Source organism: Epinephelus fuscoguttatus, linkage group LG3 (genome assembly GCF_011397635.1).
Source record: "Epinephelus fuscoguttatus linkage group LG3, E.fuscoguttatus.final_Chr_v1".
NCBI lineage: Eukaryota > Metazoa > Chordata > Actinopteri > Perciformes > Serranidae > Epinephelus > Epinephelus fuscoguttatus.
In genome coordinates, this window is record NC_064754.1 from 14275155 (window position 1) to 14296610 (window position 21456).

Below are 21456 nucleotides of genomic sequence, written 5' to 3' on the forward strand. Positions count from 1 at the left end.
AATGTGTGTAGGAGAACCATATCCCTGGTTCCACCCAAAAACAGACAGGGTACCTAGACCCTAGGTCCACCCAGCTTTTCTACCACAAACAGAACTTTTTCATGTGGGTGGGGTCATTGTCTCTGTCCAGCACTCACTGTATTTCTTACTTTATCTGTCTGCACCTGCACCTTATCATCCACAGAACAGGGTTGCACGCTAATATTTTCTGAACAAAATAGAATAAGCGGTTCACATAACCTAGTTGAAACGAAACGCTTTAAGATCCACTCATTACTAAAAGTGTATGTCATCCAAGAGAGACAATAAAAACTAAAGTAATGGTCAAAGTTGTAAGGTGTGCTGATGGATTCATGTCGTCAGCTCATGCATTGAGAAAGATTACAAGTTAACGTTCCACCTTAGAAGTCGCCAGAAGTTGGCTCAGTGAATTTATTTTTTCTCCAACTCCAGCTGCTGTGAGAGGCAGCAAATCATCCTTTCATTTTATAGTTAGTTTACTAATATATGTAAAACTCTCCACTGTATGAACAGTGGTTACATGAGCCTGAAAACCAGCCACAACTCAGCCCTGAGCAGAGTGACCGTCCTCTACTGACCGATCAACGGACTGCAATGTTCACAGCTCCACCTTTTAGTACCAGATCTGTGTACTAGGTATCCCAACAGAGGGGGGACCAAAAATGGGGACAGTACGAAATGGTTCCATTGGTACCATCCACAACTTCTTACAGTGGAAAACGGTAAAAAGGCATACCGAACTGAACTGAGCCATACCGGCCTGCTTTGTGGAAACAGGATTTAAAATGGCAAAAACATGAATGGCCCTATCCAGAGCCAGTGTTTGGTTTGTCCCTTCTGGGCAACATGGTGGACTCCGAGAAAAAGAGGACCACTCGGTGTGTTACCTTAAAACAGCTAATTTTAAGACAATGAAAACATGATTCTTAGTTTTTTTGTGTTTACATATATATATATATTATATTGCAATTCTGCCAATATATACCCCCATATCCTACACACTGGACCTTTAAGTTACCTTTTGAGTATTTAAAAGATTGTCAGGGGCCATATTCACAAAGCTTCCTAGTATAAAGAGTTGCTCCAAGTGACAAAATTTTAAGAATATTCTTAGAATTGTGATGTTTTCTTAGATTTTCCCCGTAAAGTTAAGACTAGGTCATGTAAAGATAGAAGTTATTACAGAGCATCTAAGACCTCAAAGAGCTCCTAAGGTGAGAAACTGATAGGAGCAGGGAGGAGGACTTTTAAGAGGCAACAGAGGAGAAAATGGTGGAAACACAAGAAGGTCAGAGACATATTCTCCAAACACTGGATGACAGTGAGTAAATGAAATGCTACAGATTAGATTGTGCAGGGATAATATGTGTGGTTGATCTCATTAGGATTAATAATATTAATAAAATGATCACAACACTAAGATAATTGGAAAACTGGAAAAATGCAGCAGTGAAGACTTGCAGAGTGATCACATTAACAATGACAAAACTTTCACAGGCAACAGTTCTCATTTCCACTGGGTGTCCACACCACACAGGCTCACAAAAGAGTGTCTGCAACAACCAGTCACATCTGTTAAAAGAATGCACTATATTTAGCAACAGGGTCAACTACACCTACTCACTTAGGTTAAAGTTTCTGTCCCTTCCTTGCTCAGAGTTGCTCTGAAAACTTTCCTAAATCCCTCCTAGGCTAGGACTCCTTACTAAAAGTTTTTATGCTAAGTTAGGAGCTCTCTGAGAGTGTTCTCATAATGTTTGTGAACACAGCCCCAGGTGCCTTGTGACTAGAATGTATAACTCACAGCCTGGGGTTGGTATATCCCCTGCTACAGCTCTGCATATACTCAAATCAAGAAAATAATTTCTTATCAGGATCACATCTCAATACCTGTGATATGTTTTTATTTTATATATCAGAACATTATTTATGGCAGTACACATTATTCTCAAAAACTGTCAAAAGTAAATGTACTGGTCTTTGGCTTTGTATTCCTCTAAAACAATGGTTCCCAACTGGTGGATGGCGGGTCCTTTTTCAATGGACCAAAAGCGACTCGCGAACATGTTAAGTTTGTAAAAAACACACTTTATTTTGAAGTACAGTGAATTTCCAGCACAGGGCTTTTATTTCCAAGTGCTGTTTCCTGCTGGAGAGTGAGCAACCAATGGACAGCTACTTTGCAGAGACAGCAAACTAGCTCGACGACATGTCCAAACGCAAGTATGACACTGAATATATTAAAGTGCGCTGACCTTGAACTAATGACGAAAGAGAAATCTAGACCCTGTGGCTGGACCAGTTGAGAACCACTGCTCCAAAAGGCTTTTTAAAATGTTACTTTACCTCCCAAAGCAGATTCAATACAAGAGTAAAACAAAGATATCTGGTGGATTGTTTGAACAAAAACACCATCCAAAGGCACGTTAGTGAGGACACATACAGTACAACATTCCAGCATTATGATTATACATCCCAACAGACCGTGACCTGCTAACCACTGAGCTCAGGTCATTGATATGAAGTGTAACACTAGTAAATGAGGAACATTTAAGGCACTAACAGCATTTAAGAGTTAAGTTAAGACTCTGAATCTTATTGTCAGACTGGATCCCAAAGCATTACAGAAGTTTCACGACTTTAAGAGAAGCTTGTACCAAATCCAATCAGAGCATGGATCTAACCTCTGTACATCAATCTGAGTAAGACAAAGACTATAACCCACCTGTGTGTTCTGAGAATTGTCTCTCATAATGAAGAACACCAGGGAGATGGACTTCATCTGGCTGAAAGATTATCATCATAATATTAAGTACTGTTGTCAAATAATTATGGAAAAACACACTCAGTGGCTTTCTCTCCAAGAGTGAGATGAGAAGATTAATATCATGTGCAGGCATGAAGTTGGTATCAATATTGTCATCTCACTCTTGGAGGAAAAAAAAGACAATTACTTCCCACATTGTGTAATAAATGTAGTAAAAGGACGGTTAGAATATTGCATGTAAACATTTTTCCATCAAACTGAGGCAGTTTTAAAGGTAGAAAGTAAAAAACAAAGACACAAACAGAACATGTAGACTCACAAATCACTGCTTCCTGGAATGACTAAGTAATCATACTGTGTCAGTTACAAATGAGTAATGAATTACTTTTTAAACACATTATAGAAAACATCCAAACAGTAAAAATGTAGAAACTCCCTTGAAGTTCCAGAAGGCCTAAAGGACACCAGCGCTCCATCATCTGCACGTGTGGCATCAGTAAGGAAAGACGAAGAAGACGATAAACAGCTGACATCTCTCTCCTTCACTCCTCCGTCCTCCTCCACCTCTCCATCTCCCTCAGCCGTCTCTCCAGGACCTTCACCTGCTCCTCCAGGTGTGCGGTTTTATCAGCTGGATTGACCTTCGAAGTCCCGACGCCCAATAGCACGCAGACGCACACCAGGACAGCCAATCGAATCGCCATGGTTTCTGTGCCCACGTTGTGGTCACTCAGGATGAGTGCGAAACCACCTAAAGCCAGGACCACTTTCAGCAGCCACATAGCCTGTCTCAGAGTGGAGGCAATCAGTCGGAAGATGAAGGAGATCAGCCAGTAGCCGATGAGGAACACGAGAATCCACCGGGCAACGAAGATGAGCCCCTCTGGGGTCACTTTGCTGAAGGGAAGACCACCTGCGGGAAAACAGGAACACAAGGAGCACAAGAGGGAACAGTTAAGTAATATTATACTGCAAAGTCATATCTGATTTAATTCAGTGAGGAGCACAAAGAAATTATCATTTTCTAAAATGACTACCACATAGCAACCACAGGATTCATGATCATTTCAATGAGTCAAAGTGTCACAGTGTTAAACTAAACCCATATCCTTCATATTCAAAAAAGAAAAGTTCTTCCACTGAGTTAAGAGCTCATATTTAACTCAACACTTCTTGTTTCAGTTGTAAAATAAAAGCCCTCCAGCGTTTCTGTGGACAGAATCCCTTCATTGTTAACAAAAGCCATTATCAAATTCAATTTATAATTGATTACTGCACTTTGATAAACTCACAGTAAAGACTTTGCAGCATCAACCAAAGTCAGCAACAGTCTCCCAGACACAGCATACAACGTGTGTTTGTTTTACTCTTCCCTTGTTTATAGAGTGGGTGTGCAGCAGGCAAACCAAGTGATGCTACTGTTCCCTTGTCCTCATCTGCAGTGACACAGACACTCCAGCTAACATTTTAAAGACAGGCTATCTTTATGTTTATATAAAGTATTAGCTATGTTATTATGTAATGCTTATGCATAGTGCTGCTAATTTCTTTGTGGTTTTCAATATGAAACTTGGTAAAATGATTGCAGAGTGTTTATCCGTGCTTTTTGAACATTTTCACCACATTGTAACAATACCATGATAATACCGATAACTGTGATCATTTGGTCACTATAATTGTAATATGAAGTGTTCATACCATTTCATCTCTAATATTTGTGCATCTACGTTTAAAGGCTAAACTGTTCAGGTATTTGTGTGGGTCTTAGTGTCGCTGATGACAGTTCAAAGACGGCAGCATGGTGGTGCAGTGGTTCACAGGCTCACAGCAAGAGGGTTCCTGGTTCAAACCCAGGACAGGGGGGGTCTGAACCCTGGGGTGGGGTGTTCTCCCCATGTCAGCTTCAGTTTTCTCCAGGTACTCCACTTTCCTCCCACAGTCCAAAGACATGCAGGTTAATTGGTGACTCTAAATTGTCCGTAGGTGTGAATGTGAGTGTGAATGGTTGTCTGTCTCTATGTGTCAGCCCTGTGATAGTCTGACAACCTGTCCAGGGTGTACCCTGCCTACCCGGCCAGTGTCAGCTAGGATAGGCTCCAGCCCCCCCACGACCCCTAACAGGAGCGGCTACAGAAAATGAATGAATTACTGAATGATTACTTTTAGCAAATAAAAACTTCAGTTTCCTGAGTTTCCATTATTGAAATTATTATAATCAATTATAATTCACAAAATGAATCAATGAGTGACAACCCAAGGATTTTTATGTCAAATAATTGGGGGATCAATACAGCACAGTATCATGATATTTTTGCTATATAGCATTGATACATGGATGCCAAGTATCAACTTTTTTTAATCACATGAATAATTCATATTGCAAATAAAAATGAAACTTTTGATCGCCTACTATAATAAAAAAACTGCCTTTTTAGTCCACCAGATAGAGCTGCAATAAAAATAACTGTACTGAGATGAACACACTGAAAAAATTCGGCCCGGGTTTGAATCCAGCCTGTGGCCCTTTGCTGCATGTCATCCCCCCTCTCTCTCCCTCTTTCACGCTTACCTGTCCTGTCCAATAAAAGGCAAAAATTCCCCCCAAAATATCTTTTTTTAAAAAAAAAAACAAAAAAACAGATGTTGACAAAGTTTCCTCTGGGGACATAATTTGCAGTTGAAAAAGGTAATAAATTGCATTATATCACAATATATGTCACTGCAAAAATTGCAATAATATTGTAACGTGACTGAAGTATTGAGATATTATCATATCATGGAGCCTCTGGTGATTCCCATCCCTAGTTTAGATGTTAAGTTTCTAAAAATGTCTTAAGAAGAAATCCTCCCAATACCCTCTTGGAAGGTCACAGAAGACATACACTGAAAATGGTGAAAAATAAGCAACTACAGCCCAAATGAAAATAAATAAATAAGATCCAGGTTGTGTGAAACTGGAATTATCTTTAAGACTGAAGACTGTCCTGTTGATAGAAGCAGAGCTCATCATCAGCCTGCAGCCTCATGGGAACTAATGAGGCTGCAGGCTGCATCTGTGTGATGGACAGTGCAGACTTTAGTGTGTGATGTTTACCTTTGATTCCAGCAGCCTGCAGGAACTGTGAGACATACTCCAAGAGCACGTTCAGAAACCCGGACAAACTTCCTGCCACAACACCCAGGACCTGAGAGAAAGCCTGGAGGAGAGGAGGGGGGATTGAAGTGGTCAGATAAGACAATTTTAAGACAATGGGAGCTGCCTGCTTTGCCCACATGTATCTTAGTAAGCATATACTGCCATGGGAAAGAATGAAACCAGGAAGTGAGCCATCATGGTGCCCACTTATCATGGCACACATTGCATCAGCCAAGAACTTCTCCTGATAGGATCTATGTATGTGATCATGTTAAGCAACACAGCCTCATAGCTACATGTTAAATCGTATGTACAATTACCTATGGAAAATTTTCCATACTATTTTACAACTTACTGAGTTATATAGGCAAACGTGATATAAGTGACAGACTCTATTTACTGTATTTCCATCTCTCACCTTCTGCACAGAGAGCACCGTCTGCTCCCCGGCCAGCCTGCCCAGGTAAGCCCTTCCTTCCCCGGCCAGGTCAGCGAAAGCTGTCCGGATCTCCTGGATCATCCCGGAGCGACTTTCTAACACTTTCTCCCCCGACACAGACAGCAGCAAGGCGCTAAACACAAATACGCCGCTGAAAGCTCTTTGATTTGAATGGGAAAACATACTGAAAGTGGGTGCAGTAATTTTAATAATCTTTAAAACACACTTATAAAGCGATAAAAAGTTACGCCTCCAGGTAGACAGCTACTGTGGAGCACTTTTTACCCTCTTGGAGAGCGAAGGCATGACCCGCCCTCCTCTCCCTCTGATTGGCTAATACTCGTCTCTTCGTTCGCTTGATTGGTTAGATGTATGTATTTGAATATCTCTGAGTCACAGTCAGCCAATCAGAGACAGAGTAGGGCGGGTGTTGCCTTCGCTATCCTAGGAAAACGCAAACCCTCTAACTGGAGGCTGTACAGGATGTGGTGCAACGAGGCTGATAGCAGGAATAAAAAGACATGTCTGCCACCCACTGGGCTGAGTGTGCAACAAGTTTCCGTGAGGGCTTTTGGGGAAAGTTTGCTCAGAGCAGGGGAGTCGGTTAATTTAAATTCACTGGCCACATTCATTTTGACCTTAAATGGGCGTGTACCTTTATCCATTTAGAAAGCAGATAAACAGTCGGGATATCTTAAAGGCAAGGGTGGATTATAATACAGTGGGCCCTTGTGCACAGATTTGATGGTTTTACTCCTCTTATAGTTGCACATCTCTTATGGTGTTTTTGAGTGGCTTTGGGGGTAGCTTTATTTCTTTTTTGGTATTTTGTTTCTCTTTGTAGTCATTTAGTGTCTCCTTAAGGTCATTTTGTTTCTTCTTGTGGTTGTTCTTTGTCTTTCTGTATTGGGTCAGGTCTCATTTAGATCATTCTGTGTCTCTTTGAACAAATTTTGTATCTTACTGAGGTAAATGTGTGCCTTTTTTGGTCTTTTGTTTCTCTTTGTGGTCATTTTGTGTCTCCTATGGTTGTGTTGTGTCTTTTTGTATTGGTTTGGGTCTCTGTCAGGTAATTTCATCTCTTGTAGGGGTAATTTTGTGTCTCTTTGGGGTTGTGCTGTGTCTTTTTGTGTTTGTTTGGGTCTCTTTCAGGTCGTCGTGTGTCTCTTTGAGCTAATTTATGTCTTATTAAGGTAATTCTAAGTCTTTTGTTTCTATTTGTTGTCATTTTGTGTCTCCCTGTGGTAGTTTTGTGTCTTTTTGTATTGGTTTGGTTCTCTTTCAGGCCATTTTGTGTCTCTTTGAACTAATTTTGTGTGTTACTGGGGTAATTGTATGTCTTTTTTTTTGTCTTTTTTTTTTAACTCTTTTGTTTATGTTTTGTATCTTGTAGTTGTTTTGTATCTTTCTGTATTGGCTTAGGTTTCTTTCAGGTCATTTGTGTCTCTTTGAACTAATTTTGTGTGTTATTTAGGTAATTTTGTGTCTTGTTTGGTCTTTTGTTTCTATTTGTAGTCATGTAGTGTCTCCTTGTGGTTGTTTTGTATGTTTTTGTCTTGGCTTTGGTCTCTTTCAGTTCATTTGCTTCTCTTTGAGCTACTTTTATGCATTATTGAGGTAATTTTGTATCTCTCTGGGGTAATTGTGTGCCTTTGTGGTTGTTTTATATCTCCTTGTCATAATTTTGTGTGTTATTATGGCTTTTTTACCTGTTTTTGTTGTTATATTGTGTCTTTTTCACAGTTGCAGCATCTTTTTGTGGTCATTTCTTTCTCTTTGTGATCTTTTTGTGTCTCCTGCGCACGTGTAAGGGGCCCCTGATACTTTGGGCTCCTGGGCCCCTGCCCTCAAACCAGCTGACAGCAACATCAGACAGAAGGAACATGAAAAGGTGGAGAAGTATTAAGGGTTGAAAGAACAACTAGAGCAGATGTGGAAGGTCAAAGTTGATGTGGTCCACGTGTTAGTAGGAGCACTTGGGGCAGTGACCCCCAAACTGGGAGAGTGGCTCCGGTAGATTCCTGGAATAACATGTGAAGCCTCAGTCCAGAAGAGTGCAGTCCTAGGAACAGCTAAGATATATAGATATATATATATATATATATATATATATATACGTATATGTATACATATATATACATATATGTGTATATATATATATATATATATATATATACATATATATATATGTATACCTCTGCAGATAATTTGGCTACCGGTAAACACCTCCTGAACAATGAACATTGACGGAATTGTAATCAGGAGGTGTCCGCTGGTTGCAATCTGCAGTCCTCACCACTAGATGTCACTAAATCCCCCTAAATCTCACACAATGTTGCTTTAAGACAGTGCTCAGTGACAGTGCAGTAACACAGAGGTCCCACTTGGCTGTAATCATTCCTCCTCTCCATGCTGGCTGTGAAATGATCCCTTGTTAACATGACTACAGAATCAGTAATCCACAGTCAAAAATTCTGGTTCAGCTGAAGTTCATAAGAGTAAACAAAGCAATGGGAGACGTTCCAAAATTACAGCTTGTTGTTTAGTACAAACTGCTGTATTTCTCTGGGGTCTGTTTTTTGAGTTGCAGCAATGTTTGTAGTTTACTTAATGTTTCACTGAGTGTTCAAGCAAAGTAACACACACACACACATATCACACACACAGTAATGAGGAGCACATGCTCAGTGCAGACACAGCTGCAGCCTTGTCAGCTGTGGTCGGACCTGACACTTATCCTTATGGACTGTTTTGAATACAATGCTAACGGTCAACACCCAGCACTGATACTTCTATTTTCCAGTAGGCTGAGGACAATCAACAGAGCATGCAAGTGTTTCAGAGTACTGAAACACTTGCATGCAGACACCCCAACTTCCTTCTCAGTAACAAGAAGATAAAGAAAGCTCTGTGGACCAGACAGGAAGACAGGGTCACGGGAGGGAAAGGACCAGATCCAGTCCTCTCAACAGAAGGGGGAGAGAGCAAATAGAAACATACTCGAGCAACAGTGTAACATGGCAATCGTGCTGAGATGGCTGAAAACACTGACAGGGCAGTTGCTTTGTCACCAGTTTATCTGCAGTGTATGGGAACTGTCTGTTAAACCTCATCCTTTGAGGAATTTGGGATGTTGCAATCACACGAATTACCGTTTCCTTAAAACTGCCAACACACATTTCTCAAAATTAAGTTCGCTTTTTCAGAACTTTCACACAGTCAGCACAACGAGAGTCAGTGTGGACTAGACTGTGGATCAATTTTCATTTGCCGGGTATCAGAGAGAATTTTCAACTTGTAACTCTGTGTTTCCGTCTTCAGTCTGACGTTGCATCATCAGTAAAGACAAATGTGTGTTACCAGTTGTAAAATATTGCAATGCACATTTAAGTAGTGCATGCATTAGTTTTGTGAACTTATAATTTTGCTTGATCTTTGCAATATTTAAGCAGAAATGAAAAAACATTTTTTTTTACATTCTCACTTTTTTCCCGAAATATAAACCCCGAAACCAAACAACATGCTTCCTGCGATTCAGCAAGACTGCAGTTTTCCAATTTGTTTTCCACACAGTCTACAAACTTTTTTAATATAACTTATTAGATTATCAAAATAAAGCTTGTTTAATTATTTATGTATTAATTATTTATGTTTATTTATTAACTGGCCCCTGGCCTCCCGTTGTTTTGCAGCAGTGGCCCTTAAGCAAAGCAAGTTGCGTATCCCTGCTGTAAATTAAAGAGGATGGTCTACATCTGCTCTTAATGAAAACTCTTGAGATAACTTTTGTTATGATTTGGCACTACATGAATAAAACTGACTTGTATTTTTATTAGTTTATGGCAGATGACTAATTGAAGTACACTGGCTGTTTATATTTTTAAACTCAACTCCCCCTGTAGTTGTAATTATAACTAATTATAATAAATAAATTATAAAAAATAAAGACATTCATTCTTAACAGCCGATGATGAACAGCTGGAAATGAGTAACATCTGGACATTGAACTTAACATCCTGATAGAAATCTAGATGTTTCTATTTGGTCCATCATGTTCTTAAACACACGCCATTGATAGGATTAGTAAAACAGAGTTGTGTAACGTGTTCTCATTTAAGGATGACGCTTTCTTGTGGCTAGGCATGTGATACTGATGCTGAAAGCACCGTTTGGTGTCCGAGTCCCACCCTTTAACGTCTGTATGTGACATACAGCTGTCTTATGGGTGCAACTTGTTTAAACACTTTGTTAATGTCTATTATGGACGCAGTTAGGTTTAAGCAACCACACTACTTCGTTATGGTTTGCCAGTGTCCTGGCCAAGACAGGCAGCAACATAAGTTACAAACAGAACAAAAATACAGAATAAAAATGTACAGCTCTAAAACAAGCAATATAAAACACAAAATAAGATTACTACAAAGAAAAGCTCAAAAAGTATGTTAATATATTTCAGAAATGAACTATAAAAATGCAAAAAACGGCGACCACACATGATTACGAGGATCAGCTAAGACACACCGTGACAAGGCATATAGAAAATTGTGTAAAAAAAAATCTTGTAACAGTCCTTTGAAACGGCCGAGAGGAACCAATCAGTGCTTTAACTTTAAGTCACATATATGGAGATGCCACATATACGGAGCTGCATACACAAATGCTTGCTTGCCAAACTCTGTATGTACCCTCAGTACAGGCAATAAAGACATGTTTTGTGAATGGAGAGCATAGCCATTTCTGTCACACCTGTCTCGTTAGTCCTTCCCTGTTCCCAGAGTCTTCCCTTCACACCTATTCTGTATTAGTCTTGTTTGCTCCACCCTTGATGTTAGCCATTCTCCATCTCCCTCCTTCTGCCCATGTCCACCTACTCCAGCTGTGCCTCATCCTTGTTTTCTGTGTATATGTACCTGTGTGTTTCCCTTTGTTCTTTGTCAGTTTGTCTGTTGTTGATCCTGGGTGCATCCTGAGGCTGTTCCTGCATTCATCCCCGCGTTATTCTTGTGCTCATCCCTGTTCATCGTGCTTTTCCCAGTTGGTTTTTAGTTTGTTTTTTTGTTCTGCTTTTGTTTCGTTGCCTCCCTGTAATGGATGTTTTCAATCAGCTACATTTAAGCTTGCTTTTTGTTAAAGACTCAAGCTGTCTGCATTCGGGTCCTCCTCTGAACTGAAACATAACACCGCAGACTTAAATTGTATTTACACAAGATTTTATTTTGTATATCAAAGACGACAAAATCAAGGAACACATGTTTTATGACACTGTAAACAGAAAAACAAAAACAGCGCAATTGATCATGGACACTTTGCACCGTACACACATCTGTTCCAAAGCTTAGATGAACAAGACTGCAACAACACCATAAAACATTTTCAAAGAAAGAGGTGAAGTGAGAAGTGAGGTTTCATCGTCAAATAAACTTTTCGGCTTAGGAAGGTTCCCGACTGAGTGGAATGACCCCGAAATACCTAAGTGGCAGTTGTGATAACAGCTGTGCGAATTCTCTAAATGCCAAGGAAAGGTGCTTTAATGCTTCCTTTCTTGTCTCCTTTAGCATCAAACACACTGGACCATCCTTTATGAAAGAAAAGACAGATTTCACATTTCACATCCATGTTTTTTAACTATTATATGCATAGGCTTATAGTCAGATCTCAGAGCTTATAATCAGATTTAAAAAACATTTTTATTGCTTCTAATACGCTCATTCTTTCAGTATATTTTATACTGAGATACTTACATAGATACAGTGTGAAAGGGGCAGAGAGAGAGGGGATGACATGCAGCAAAGAGCCATGGGTTGGAATTGAACCTGTGGCCGCTGCAGCAGCAAGGACACAGCCTTTGAATGTTTACAGTACAGGTCACATCATAAGCCAATGGCTGTTTCATTCTCAAATAAGAACTGATTATAAGGGGTATGTAGCTCAACCCAAATTATTTTGTTTGTCTTACCAAAAACCTTTAAATGAAGTCCTCTGGGTGTGGGACCTCTCATCAGCCATATGCCTTCGAACAGGTCAGTCAACTTCGCCACTAAGCTGTCTTGGTATTTTCCTCTTTTGTATATGGCTTTCTCAGTTGTTACAGTTGACCTGAAACACTTGCACAATCTAAAGGCACATTCAGCTGACTGTTTAAATGTGATGAAAATCTTGGGCAATAATGTGTGGGAAAAGTGAGGCCTAGGCTATTTGTCAATCTACGTCAAATCCACTTCAGATGTGGGATCCCAATTTTGATCCAGACACACACACACACACACACACACACACACACACACACACACACACACACACAGAGCAAAGACCGAACCGCATCTTTGAACTGGCTCTCACAAGTGAATGAGAAATCCCATCACTAACTTCTACATCTCTGACACTTTGCACCATGGGAACAGTGTACCTGACTGCTGGATGAGGGGCATAGTTGACTTTTTCTGCATTGGCTCATTGTGAAAGACAAAAAGCTTGAATGCTGGATTTGCAGAGAAGTTAAATCTTTGGGATTATAGAGTTGATTTTATCATAGCATATATGCAATATTATATTTATGTAATTTGATTCGTATTATTAGCGACATAAAAGTTTTTATTAACAAACAGTAGAAACGTCTGTGGTATGTAATATGAGCCTACTGAAATGCATACAAAAACACAGAGAGATATTTTACCGAGATATAAATATATCCAAGACATGTTCAAATTGTGTATTTTTGTTTGTTATTGACAGCTATGGAGGACTGCTTTATGGGACAAAAGCCTTTTATTAACATTACAGTGCTGAAGGCTAATACGGAAGCCTAATGTCGATGGTTAAACAATCAAGTGCAAAGTATAAATAAATGTACATATATTTGATCAATATAAAACTGCATTTTATTCTTGGAATCCGCCCTGAATCCATCTGTCTGCTGGGATCAGGATAATCCTGATTTTTTTGGATCAAGGTATCCCAATCCTACTAAAACGTTTTTAAAAAACACATACCGAAAGTTTGATCCAGTTAAAAAACAAAAGTGAGTTACATCCCTTTTTCCTTTCTTTTGAACAACCCATTTTTTCAATATTTGATGTAGTCTAATCAGATTACTTCTGAACGATTGAGCCCAGCCTCCTCTGTGAAAGCTTGTTGATGAGAAGTGACCCACCACATCAAAGACTACTGGTCCAGTGACTGATCAGTTCAGGTTGGGGGATTTGATCATTGTGGAACTTGATGAAGCAGCTTGATCGAGAGACTGTAAAAGACAGAGAGAGAGAGAGAGAGAGAGAGAGAGAGTCAGCATTCATGTCAGGGCTTTGGACATCTAACAATTCTTCTCATATCAGGAAGTTATTAATAGTTAAACTGTTTTTCAATATTTTAAGTTGCATTTCGATGCACTAAAAGAAAAGGTTCATTGTACGCATGGGACTGGACAACAGCCAAGAATGGCTGTCAACGGTTATTGGTAGTCATTTTGAGTCTTTGTGGTCCATTTGTGTCTCTATTTGATTGTTTTGCCCCTTTCTGTAGTTGCTGTGAGTGTCTTTACAGCTTTTTTGTGTCTCTTTGTAGTCATTTTGTATCTTTTTGTGGCCATTTTGTATCTCTTTGAGGTCATTTTGGGTCTCTTTGTGGTAATTTTGTGTCTCTTTGTGGTAATTTTGTGTCTCTTTGTGATCATTTTGTGTCTCTTTGTGGTAAATTTGTGTCTCTTTGTAGTCATTTTGGGTCTCCTTGTAGTGATTTTGTGCCTCTTTGTAGTAATTTTGTGTCTCTTTGTGGTCATTTTGTGTCTTTTTGTGGTCTCTTTGTAGTCCTTTTGTGTCTCTTTGTAGTCCTTTTGTGTCTCTTTGTGGTCATTTTGTGTCTCTTTGTGGTCATTTTGCGTCTCTGTAGTTGCCTTTTGTCTCTGTAGTCATTTTGTATCTCTTTGTAATCATCGTGTGTCTCTTTGTAGTCATTTCATCATTTAGAGCCTTTTTGTAGTTGCTTTGTGGTCATTTTGTGTCTCCATTTGATTGGTTTGCCCATTTGTGTAGTCATTGTGAGTCTCATTGCAGTTGTTTTGTGTCTCTTTGTAGTTGTTTTGTGTCTCTTTGTGGCCATTTTGAGTCTTTTCTGGGTCGGTACATGTCTCTTCAAGAGGCTAGGGGAACCCTGATACTCAAAGTACAAAACAAATTCCCAGTGTGAATCAACTTGTTTGTATTGTGAATGGTTGGCGGGCCATTCAGTACCCTAGTATGGGCCAGATTTGGCCAGTGAGCCATAAGCTGAGTATCACTCATCTACAGCAGCTCTGTCTCTCAGTGTTTTGGATTATAGTAGTGCCAGAGTGGAAATTCCTCTGTGTTTACACCATGATGAGTAGCAGTAGTTGAGTCACGTAACGTCAGGTCATGCACTCTCAGCTTTTTATAATTTAGAAGAAGCCAACGTCTAAATGCATTTTGCACTAAAACACAGAGTCAGTGTCAGTGGTATTTACTACATCATTGCCATAGCAACAGACACAAGACAGTAACATATTGAGTCTTGTCAAACTGTTACAAGCTGAAAGTAAGATATTATCATGCTACAGATTTATAAGCAGGATAATAATATAATCACACTGTAGTGTACTTTGACTACTCTTGTTTTGAGTAGATTAATCAAGACTTTGCTAATTAAGAAAAGGTGTTGGCGTCTTACAGTGTACTGTCCGAAGCTGTGTCTCTGCCTGAAGAGAAGGAAGCTTAGAATAGCAGAGATGACTGCCTCTGCCAGACTGAAGACAAGGAGGGATGTCTTCAATCCTCTGCTCAGCTTCTGTCATAAAGGACAAACAGCATTCACATTAACTTTTAAGGTCAGTCAACATTTCCATTGGACACTCTAGCGTTACCCACAAGACACACTTTAGACATGACAGCATGGTGACATGAAAAAAGCTGATACCAACCGTGGCGTAGTGTATTTCGGGACAGGTGTCATGCTCCGTCTTGATGCAGGGTACATCGGGATTTTTGTGCATGTCCACAGAGTAGATGATTAAAGCCACCACTGACAGCACAGTGGACACCATGCTCACTATCAAACACACCCACAGCTGAAAAAACACAGACAGAATTTTATCTTTTTAAACCTTAGAGAGGGCAGAAAAGCAGTAGCATTAATATGAGCAGCTGCTGTAGTACCTGTAGCAGAGACATAGCTGGGGTTCAACCCAAACTGTTTTTGGCCAGTCACAGATTTTTGAACGTGTTGAATATTTGTAGGTTGTTGTGTATTGATTCCAGACTCAGAGAGTAGACCTCTCATGTATCTGATCAGTAATTTGACTGAACCAATTTCACCAGCTCTGCCTCCAGGTATCTTAAAGCGTAAAGCTGAGGTAGGCAACTTATTTTAGAAGCATTTTTTAAATATATTTTTGTTTAAATTCTCTTTACACCCCAATAGCCATTATCTGTGGCTGTTGCAGGCCTGTGACAAGCCCATCCAATCATTTCATTAGAGCCAAATGACATGATTGGATCAGATTCTCTGTAGGAAAGAGGGGGTTCCTATAGCTGTTCTACAAAAGTAGGTGCCCATGCATATCCCTTTGGTGAAAGCCTGATTCAGTGCAGAGAAAGTTGCTATTTTCAGCAAAGGCAACAACTGCCTACACTGCAAAGCAACCCAAAAAAGGAAGACGGACTTATCAAAAAGAGAGTCTAAAAGAGAGTCAGACAATAAAGGAAATAAAACGCGTTAATATTGGCGAAACGTTTCAGAGATGGAGAGAATGTGCGGCTCCTAGCTCATGTTTATGTTGCTAACATTAGCTAGAGCCTTGAATTACAGTGTGCCCTCCCCCTCACACTCTGCCACAACAGACTGTCTCACTGGGAGAAGCGCAGGCAGTAGCTATAAAGATGGAGCCCCAGTCAGCAGCCGCAGCGACACAAATCCAGCCAGCGCAAACCCTGGCTCCAGGGGACCAGACTGTCCCAACTCTCTGCCAGATCAGCCAACACATTAGACCCAGCACTGCTGCTGGCCACCAGCTCGCTGTGACATCTGACACTGGTCTGGATGAGGAGCAGTCCAAAGCTCCAGGGAACCAGGCAAAGGGACGGTGGGGTAACTAATATTGGCTTGCTCTTGTTTTGAGAGAGTGAGCAGGGCAATTAGGTGCTGAGTGAATGTGCTACATGCAATTCTACAATGAAATAAGATGACATAAATCAGTATAGCAAACACTGGGTTGCTGTATTAATCGTGTGCTCATACCCATGGTCGTCAGGTGGGAGGGGCTTAGGACAGAGATACAGGAAGAGAGAGTATTTTCATTTTTGACCTTTTACAGATTTTTGCCTACCCCAGCTTTAAGCCTGATGTGATTCTGCTTATGTAAAACATAACAAAACCTATAAACTCACAGTCCTCATGGTGCAGCGTTTGTCCAAGATGACTGCAATCACTCCTGCTGTCATGAACTGGGAGCACACACACACACACACACACACACACCCAGGAGACAGAAGACAGTCAGCGCAGAGGAACATTGCATTACATCACAATATTAAGATCCCTGTGCTCAGCTGGCCAAAGCCTTTAAAAAGTTGTGCTATAAGTTTTCGTTTATCTTAGGGAGACATGATATCATTAGAAATCTAAATGAAGTCAGAGGAAAAAGCAGAATGAAGTCCTCAGACACACACAGACTCACCGTCAGCCCGCTCCACCAAGGAACTCCCAAGCGGACCACCTCAGTGATCTCGGTCAAGTGAAGAGGGATGGAGTAGGACATGATCATCAGCCCCAGCATAATCTGACTCACCTGAAACACACACACACACATCAACCTTGTGACATCAATGATCCAGGATCCAGCTGGCTAACTAGTTAGCAAGACATTGTAAAGGATTAGTCACGGCTTGGCAAAACACCAAACACCTCCACAATGACTGTATCATCAAGCTGATGTTGAACTAAACACAGCAGCTGCACTGGTCCCATTAGACAGCTCTCAGTGTGAATGTGTGGACATGTGAGGCTCTCGATGCGGAGGCATGTCTTCGATGGTATACCATAGACGGTGGATTGCCCCCTCCGGGTTATGAGAGAGTTACTTTCTCAAGCGAGGGAGTTAAAGTATACCGGGGACTTGATCATGAGTGCGGGTACAATGGAATGTAAGGTGGATTGGCGTTTTGGTGCGGCTTCTGCAGTGCTGCGGGTGCTGAGCTGGAAGGGGAAGCTTTTGATTTACTGGTCCATCTAGGTCCCAACCCTCACCTATGGTCATGAGCTCTGGGTAGTGACTGATAGAATGAGGTCGCGGATACAAGCAGCTGAAATGAGTTTCCTCAGGACGGTGGGTGGGCTCAGCCTTAGAGACAGGGTTAGGAGCTCTGACATCCGAAGGGAGCTCGGAGTAGAGCTGCTGCTCCTTCGCATCAAAAGGGGTCAGTTGAGGTGGTTCAAGCATCTGATCAGGATGCCTCCTGTACACCTCCCGTTAGAGGTGTTCCAGGCACGTCCCACTGGTAGGAGGCCCCGGGGCAGAACCAGAACACGCTGGAGGGATTACATATCTCATCTGGCCTGGGAACACCTTGGGGTCCTCCAGGAGGAGCTGGAAAGCGTTGCTGGGGAGAGGGATGCTTTGCTTTGCTTGGCCTGCAACCCGGCCCTGGATAAGTGGATGTAAATGGATGGATGGATGGATGGATGGAGGTTCTGTTCTCAGCACTTTATATTTATAAACCAGAATCTTCAGAAGGAGAAGATAAAAAAATTCTTTTTGACAAAAATAAAAACTGAACTCTGATCACTTAAAGGTCCAGTGTGTATGATTTAGGGGGTTTTAGTGACATCTAGTGGTGAGAATTGCAGATTACAACCAGCTGAAACTTCTCCAGGTTAGGTTTCCTTCAGTGTTCATTGTTCAGGAGGTTTTTACCAGGAGTCGAATTATCCACAGAGCTCTCTTCCTCTCCAAAACAAATGGACCCATTTATAACAACCAATAAAAACACGGAATAAATCAGCCTCACGTTACAAATCAGTGTTCTGCCAAAGCTGTTCGACATGTTGTAGATGTGCACTGCAGTACCAGCATTGGTTCCCCCTAATCATAGCATATTAGGGCGGGACTTGGCGGGAAAAAAGATACCACTTGAACGATGGAAACTGTAAAGAGATTATAGCGTGCAGAGATGAGCTGGTGAGTTTACCTATTAGGAACATATACTGCCCAGTTCCTTTTAATACTGATGGGATAGTGACGTCAACAGAAAGTTTCACTTCAGCTGCATGCCCCATATAAGATAAACGGTTGTGGTTGGTCCAGCATGTTTCAGGCCACTGGAGGGGGACCAGGCACATCTAACAGAGCAAATAAAACACAAGTTCACAGATGTCTGGTCCCCAAGCATTCTCTTCCTTAAATATGAGCAAAGCTTGGTCATTTCCTCAATCGACCCCTACAAAAAAACTTCCACTCGTCCCTCTACAGCTCCATGTGGTTTCTGTGTGGGAATGTAACTAAACTCACACAGTGACAGAGATTTCTGGACTCACCCCCAAAGATTTGGGCTCTCCTCTCTGGATAGCAGCGCGCAGAGCCTGCTGTGTATCATTCAGCTTGGCAGCGTTGGTGTCCTGCAGCACCTGGACCGTCAGATCCCTAGAGACTGCCACTGCCATCACCTGCAGAGGAGAGCAGAGCCCACTTATCAGCCTGCAGCATCATCTTACAGATCACACAAAGGACAACTCCAGTGTAACATTTTTTTTAACATTATCAAAAAATATATTCATAAAAATGCTCACCGAGTATTTTATATAAAATGCAAATAATAAAATCTCTTAAATTAATAAATACATCAGCTTGCACTTTGCAGACAGATTGTTAAACACACAAGAACTCATCTGAACAAATTTCATCTGCCTAAACCCCCAATGTAAACATCATCGCCCACATGCATTTGAGATTTAGGACTTTTTTAAAGAACTATACCTGTAATTCTGCATGTTTGACCCCATTTAGTCCAAACAACATAAAGGCTAACTGTTTTGCCACCATATTGCTGTGTTTTAGAAATTCAGATGCTTTTTTGTCACCTTTGCAGGCAACCACTGGTTTCCATTTATTTTTGCGTGATGTGAAAATCATGAAAATAAATGCAGGCTTCATGTTCAACGTGACTAATGACACAATTTAGGCAGGCAAGCAGTCTCTTGATTGACTGTCTTCTTGCACAGAGGGGAGTGGAAACCAGTGAGTGCCTGGAACACTGGGATACACTGCTAATACACATTGGTATCAACTGTTGAGCTGGTTCACATTTTCAGACAGCCTGGAGACTTCTGCAGCCCAGTCTCCAGAAGAAAGTGTTGGCATTGTACGTTTCTGCGATATGTTTTTACATTTGCATGTTTGCATATCAGCGTTTCTAATGTGACATAGTATGTGAGCTGACTTTGTCATCAGGAGGTGGAGGGGATGGTGGACAATGTGATACTTGTCACTACTATTGTCAAACAACAACACCAGTTGTTTATTACCAAGCCACTGCTGTGTTTCCAGCTGGGATTGTGCCACCAAAACAAATTCAAGGCCAAAACATGATCTTTTTTAACCATAATCAAGTTGTTTTTGTGCATAAACCTAACCACAGGTTGTAAAGTTTAAATGTATCCACTACATTATAATGTAACTTACCCACGGTCTGCAGAAATGTACCATACCAACATTTATTCTAGTGATTGGTTTAGCTTTTGACGGCTCTATGTTCACAGTTTTGTAACATGATACATGACATAGGGTTGTCCCACTAGTAGAAACAGATTTGTGTATTTTGTTGTGTTGCTGCTTTTGGCTGGCTCTCATAAAAGCACAGGATGATTTCATGAGGAATAATCTTATTTTTCGCTTTCTGCTATCAAAGTGTTGCTCTCTCTTCAATGACACAGGTTGATTTCCCAAATGTGGGTAATGTTAGACAGTGTCACAGATGACATTAGGATTTGATTCAGTCACTCAAGTGCAAAGAATAGAAAATGATAAGAAGTAAGAATAAGAGTATGAAATAGAAGTATGTAAATATATAGCAATAAAATAAAATAAAATAAAACAAATTAAAATGAAAAACGTAAAATCTGCATTATGCTACAGTGTTTAACACTAGTACTTAAGATATTAAAAGTAAGTAAAAAAATAAAATATATATAATCACTGTGCTGAGGCTGTATGAAAGTGTAACTACAATATATACATCAGTAGAATAAAACAACATTAGCATACGAGTAAACATAAGAAATATGTAGTTATGTGCATTGTATGTTGAATAAATATATACATTCAAGAGGTGAGAAATATTGCACAGTATATCCAACTCCTATTGAAAATCAAATAATGGCAGAGGTGTGATCCAACGTTACTGTGCAACAATCAAATCAAATACAGCTGGAGGTAGCACCAGTCTGATGATGATAAGGTCTCCGTTTTATATGAAACACAAAACCGACTGTCAGTGCCATGGGCCCCTGACTCCACCATCTCCCACCTCTGCTCCAGGTAAACTTCTCCCATGTGCGCTTGAATCCAGTCAGAGCTTTACACAGCACTGTTACTACTTCTATCATTATGCAGCTGCAGTCTAGATGATCGTTAACATTTACGCGCACATTACGCACGATTTGATTAGAGCGTATTGCGTAAGCTCGTCCCCCATTTGACTTGGGCTGAAGGCCACGGTGTTTGGGAAAAGCTGGTGCCGTGCGCCTGTTCACAGACACAGCCTATCAACAAATCATCTCCTTAATCACCACATCATTCTACATATTAAAAAGATTTTACGCACATTCTTAACACCAAAGCTCCTCACTCTGGCAGTAACATTTAAGCTGCTGTCTTAGTTTATGAGAAGACACAAAACAGCTAATTCCTACCTTTTTTCCCCCGAGATAAGATTATAAATGTGTCCTCCTTTTAGGTTTAGGCGTCTATCGACCACTCTGTGTCCTCTGTTTTTTTGCAGGCGGATGCGTGCGGGGATGTGTTTATTAGAGAGAGAGAGTGGGAGTTTGTTCTCCGTCTGTGGATGAGAATCAGCAGAGCTCCTCCTTCCT

The 21456-nt window shown here is 40.7% G+C and overlaps 2 protein-coding genes across 2 annotated transcripts; both read right to left on the reverse strand.

Moving 5' to 3' along the window:
• Positions 1-1908: 1908 nt before the first annotated feature.
• tmem109 (transmembrane protein 109) lies at positions 1909-6672 on the reverse strand. Its single transcript, XM_049571178.1, has 3 exons — positions 6343-6672; positions 5883-5985; positions 1909-3701 (listed from the first exon to the last, which is right to left on the reverse strand). Exons 1-3 carry the CDS (start codon positions 6544-6546, stop codon positions 3331-3333), a joined length of 678 nt encoding a protein of 225 aa, XP_049427135.1. The 5' UTR covers positions 6547-6672; the 3' UTR covers positions 1909-3330.
• A 4884-nt stretch (positions 6673-11556) lies between these two features.
• On the reverse strand, positions 11557-21409 carry tmem176 (transmembrane protein 176). Its single transcript, XM_049569827.1, has 7 exons — positions 21277-21409; positions 18904-19032; positions 17048-17158; positions 16758-16814; positions 15293-15439; positions 15043-15159; positions 11557-13603 (listed from the first exon to the last, which is right to left on the reverse strand). The coding sequence occupies exons 2-7, from the start codon at positions 19027-19029 to the stop codon at positions 13544-13546; spliced, it is 618 nt and encodes a 205-aa protein (XP_049425784.1). The 5' UTR covers positions 19030-19032; positions 21277-21409; the 3' UTR covers positions 11557-13543.
• Positions 21410-21456: the final 47 nt, after the last annotated feature.

What these genes read in the sequence shown, in the direction of transcription:
- tmem109 (XM_049571178.1), bottom strand. Translation starts at nt 6,546, where the DNA reads ATGTTTTCCCATTCAAATCAAAGAGCTTTCAGCGGCGTATTTGTGTTT. An exon ending in CGGTGCTCTCTGTGCAGAAG is followed by an intron (nt 5,986 to 6,342) that starts GTGAGAGATGGA and finishes CCTCTCCTCCAG; the next exon opens with GCTTTCTCTCAGGTCCTGGG. An exon ending in GCAGGCTGCTGGAATCAAAG is followed by an intron (nt 3,702 to 5,882) that starts GTAAACATCACA and finishes GTTTTCCCGCAG; the next exon opens with GTGGTCTTCCCTTCAGCAAA.
- tmem176 (XM_049569827.1), bottom strand. Translation starts at nt 19,029, where the DNA reads ATGGCAGTGGCAGTCTCTAGGGATCTGACGGTCCAGGTGCTGCAGGAC. An exon ending in GAGAGCCCAAATCTTTGGGG is followed by an intron (nt 17,159 to 18,903) that starts GTGAGTCCAGAA and finishes TGTGTGTTTCAG; the next exon opens with GTGAGTCAGATTATGCTGGG. An exon ending in CCGAAATACACTACGCCACG is followed by an intron (nt 15,160 to 15,292) that starts GTTGGTATCAGC and finishes CCTTTATGACAG; the next exon opens with AAGCTGAGCAGAGGATTGAA.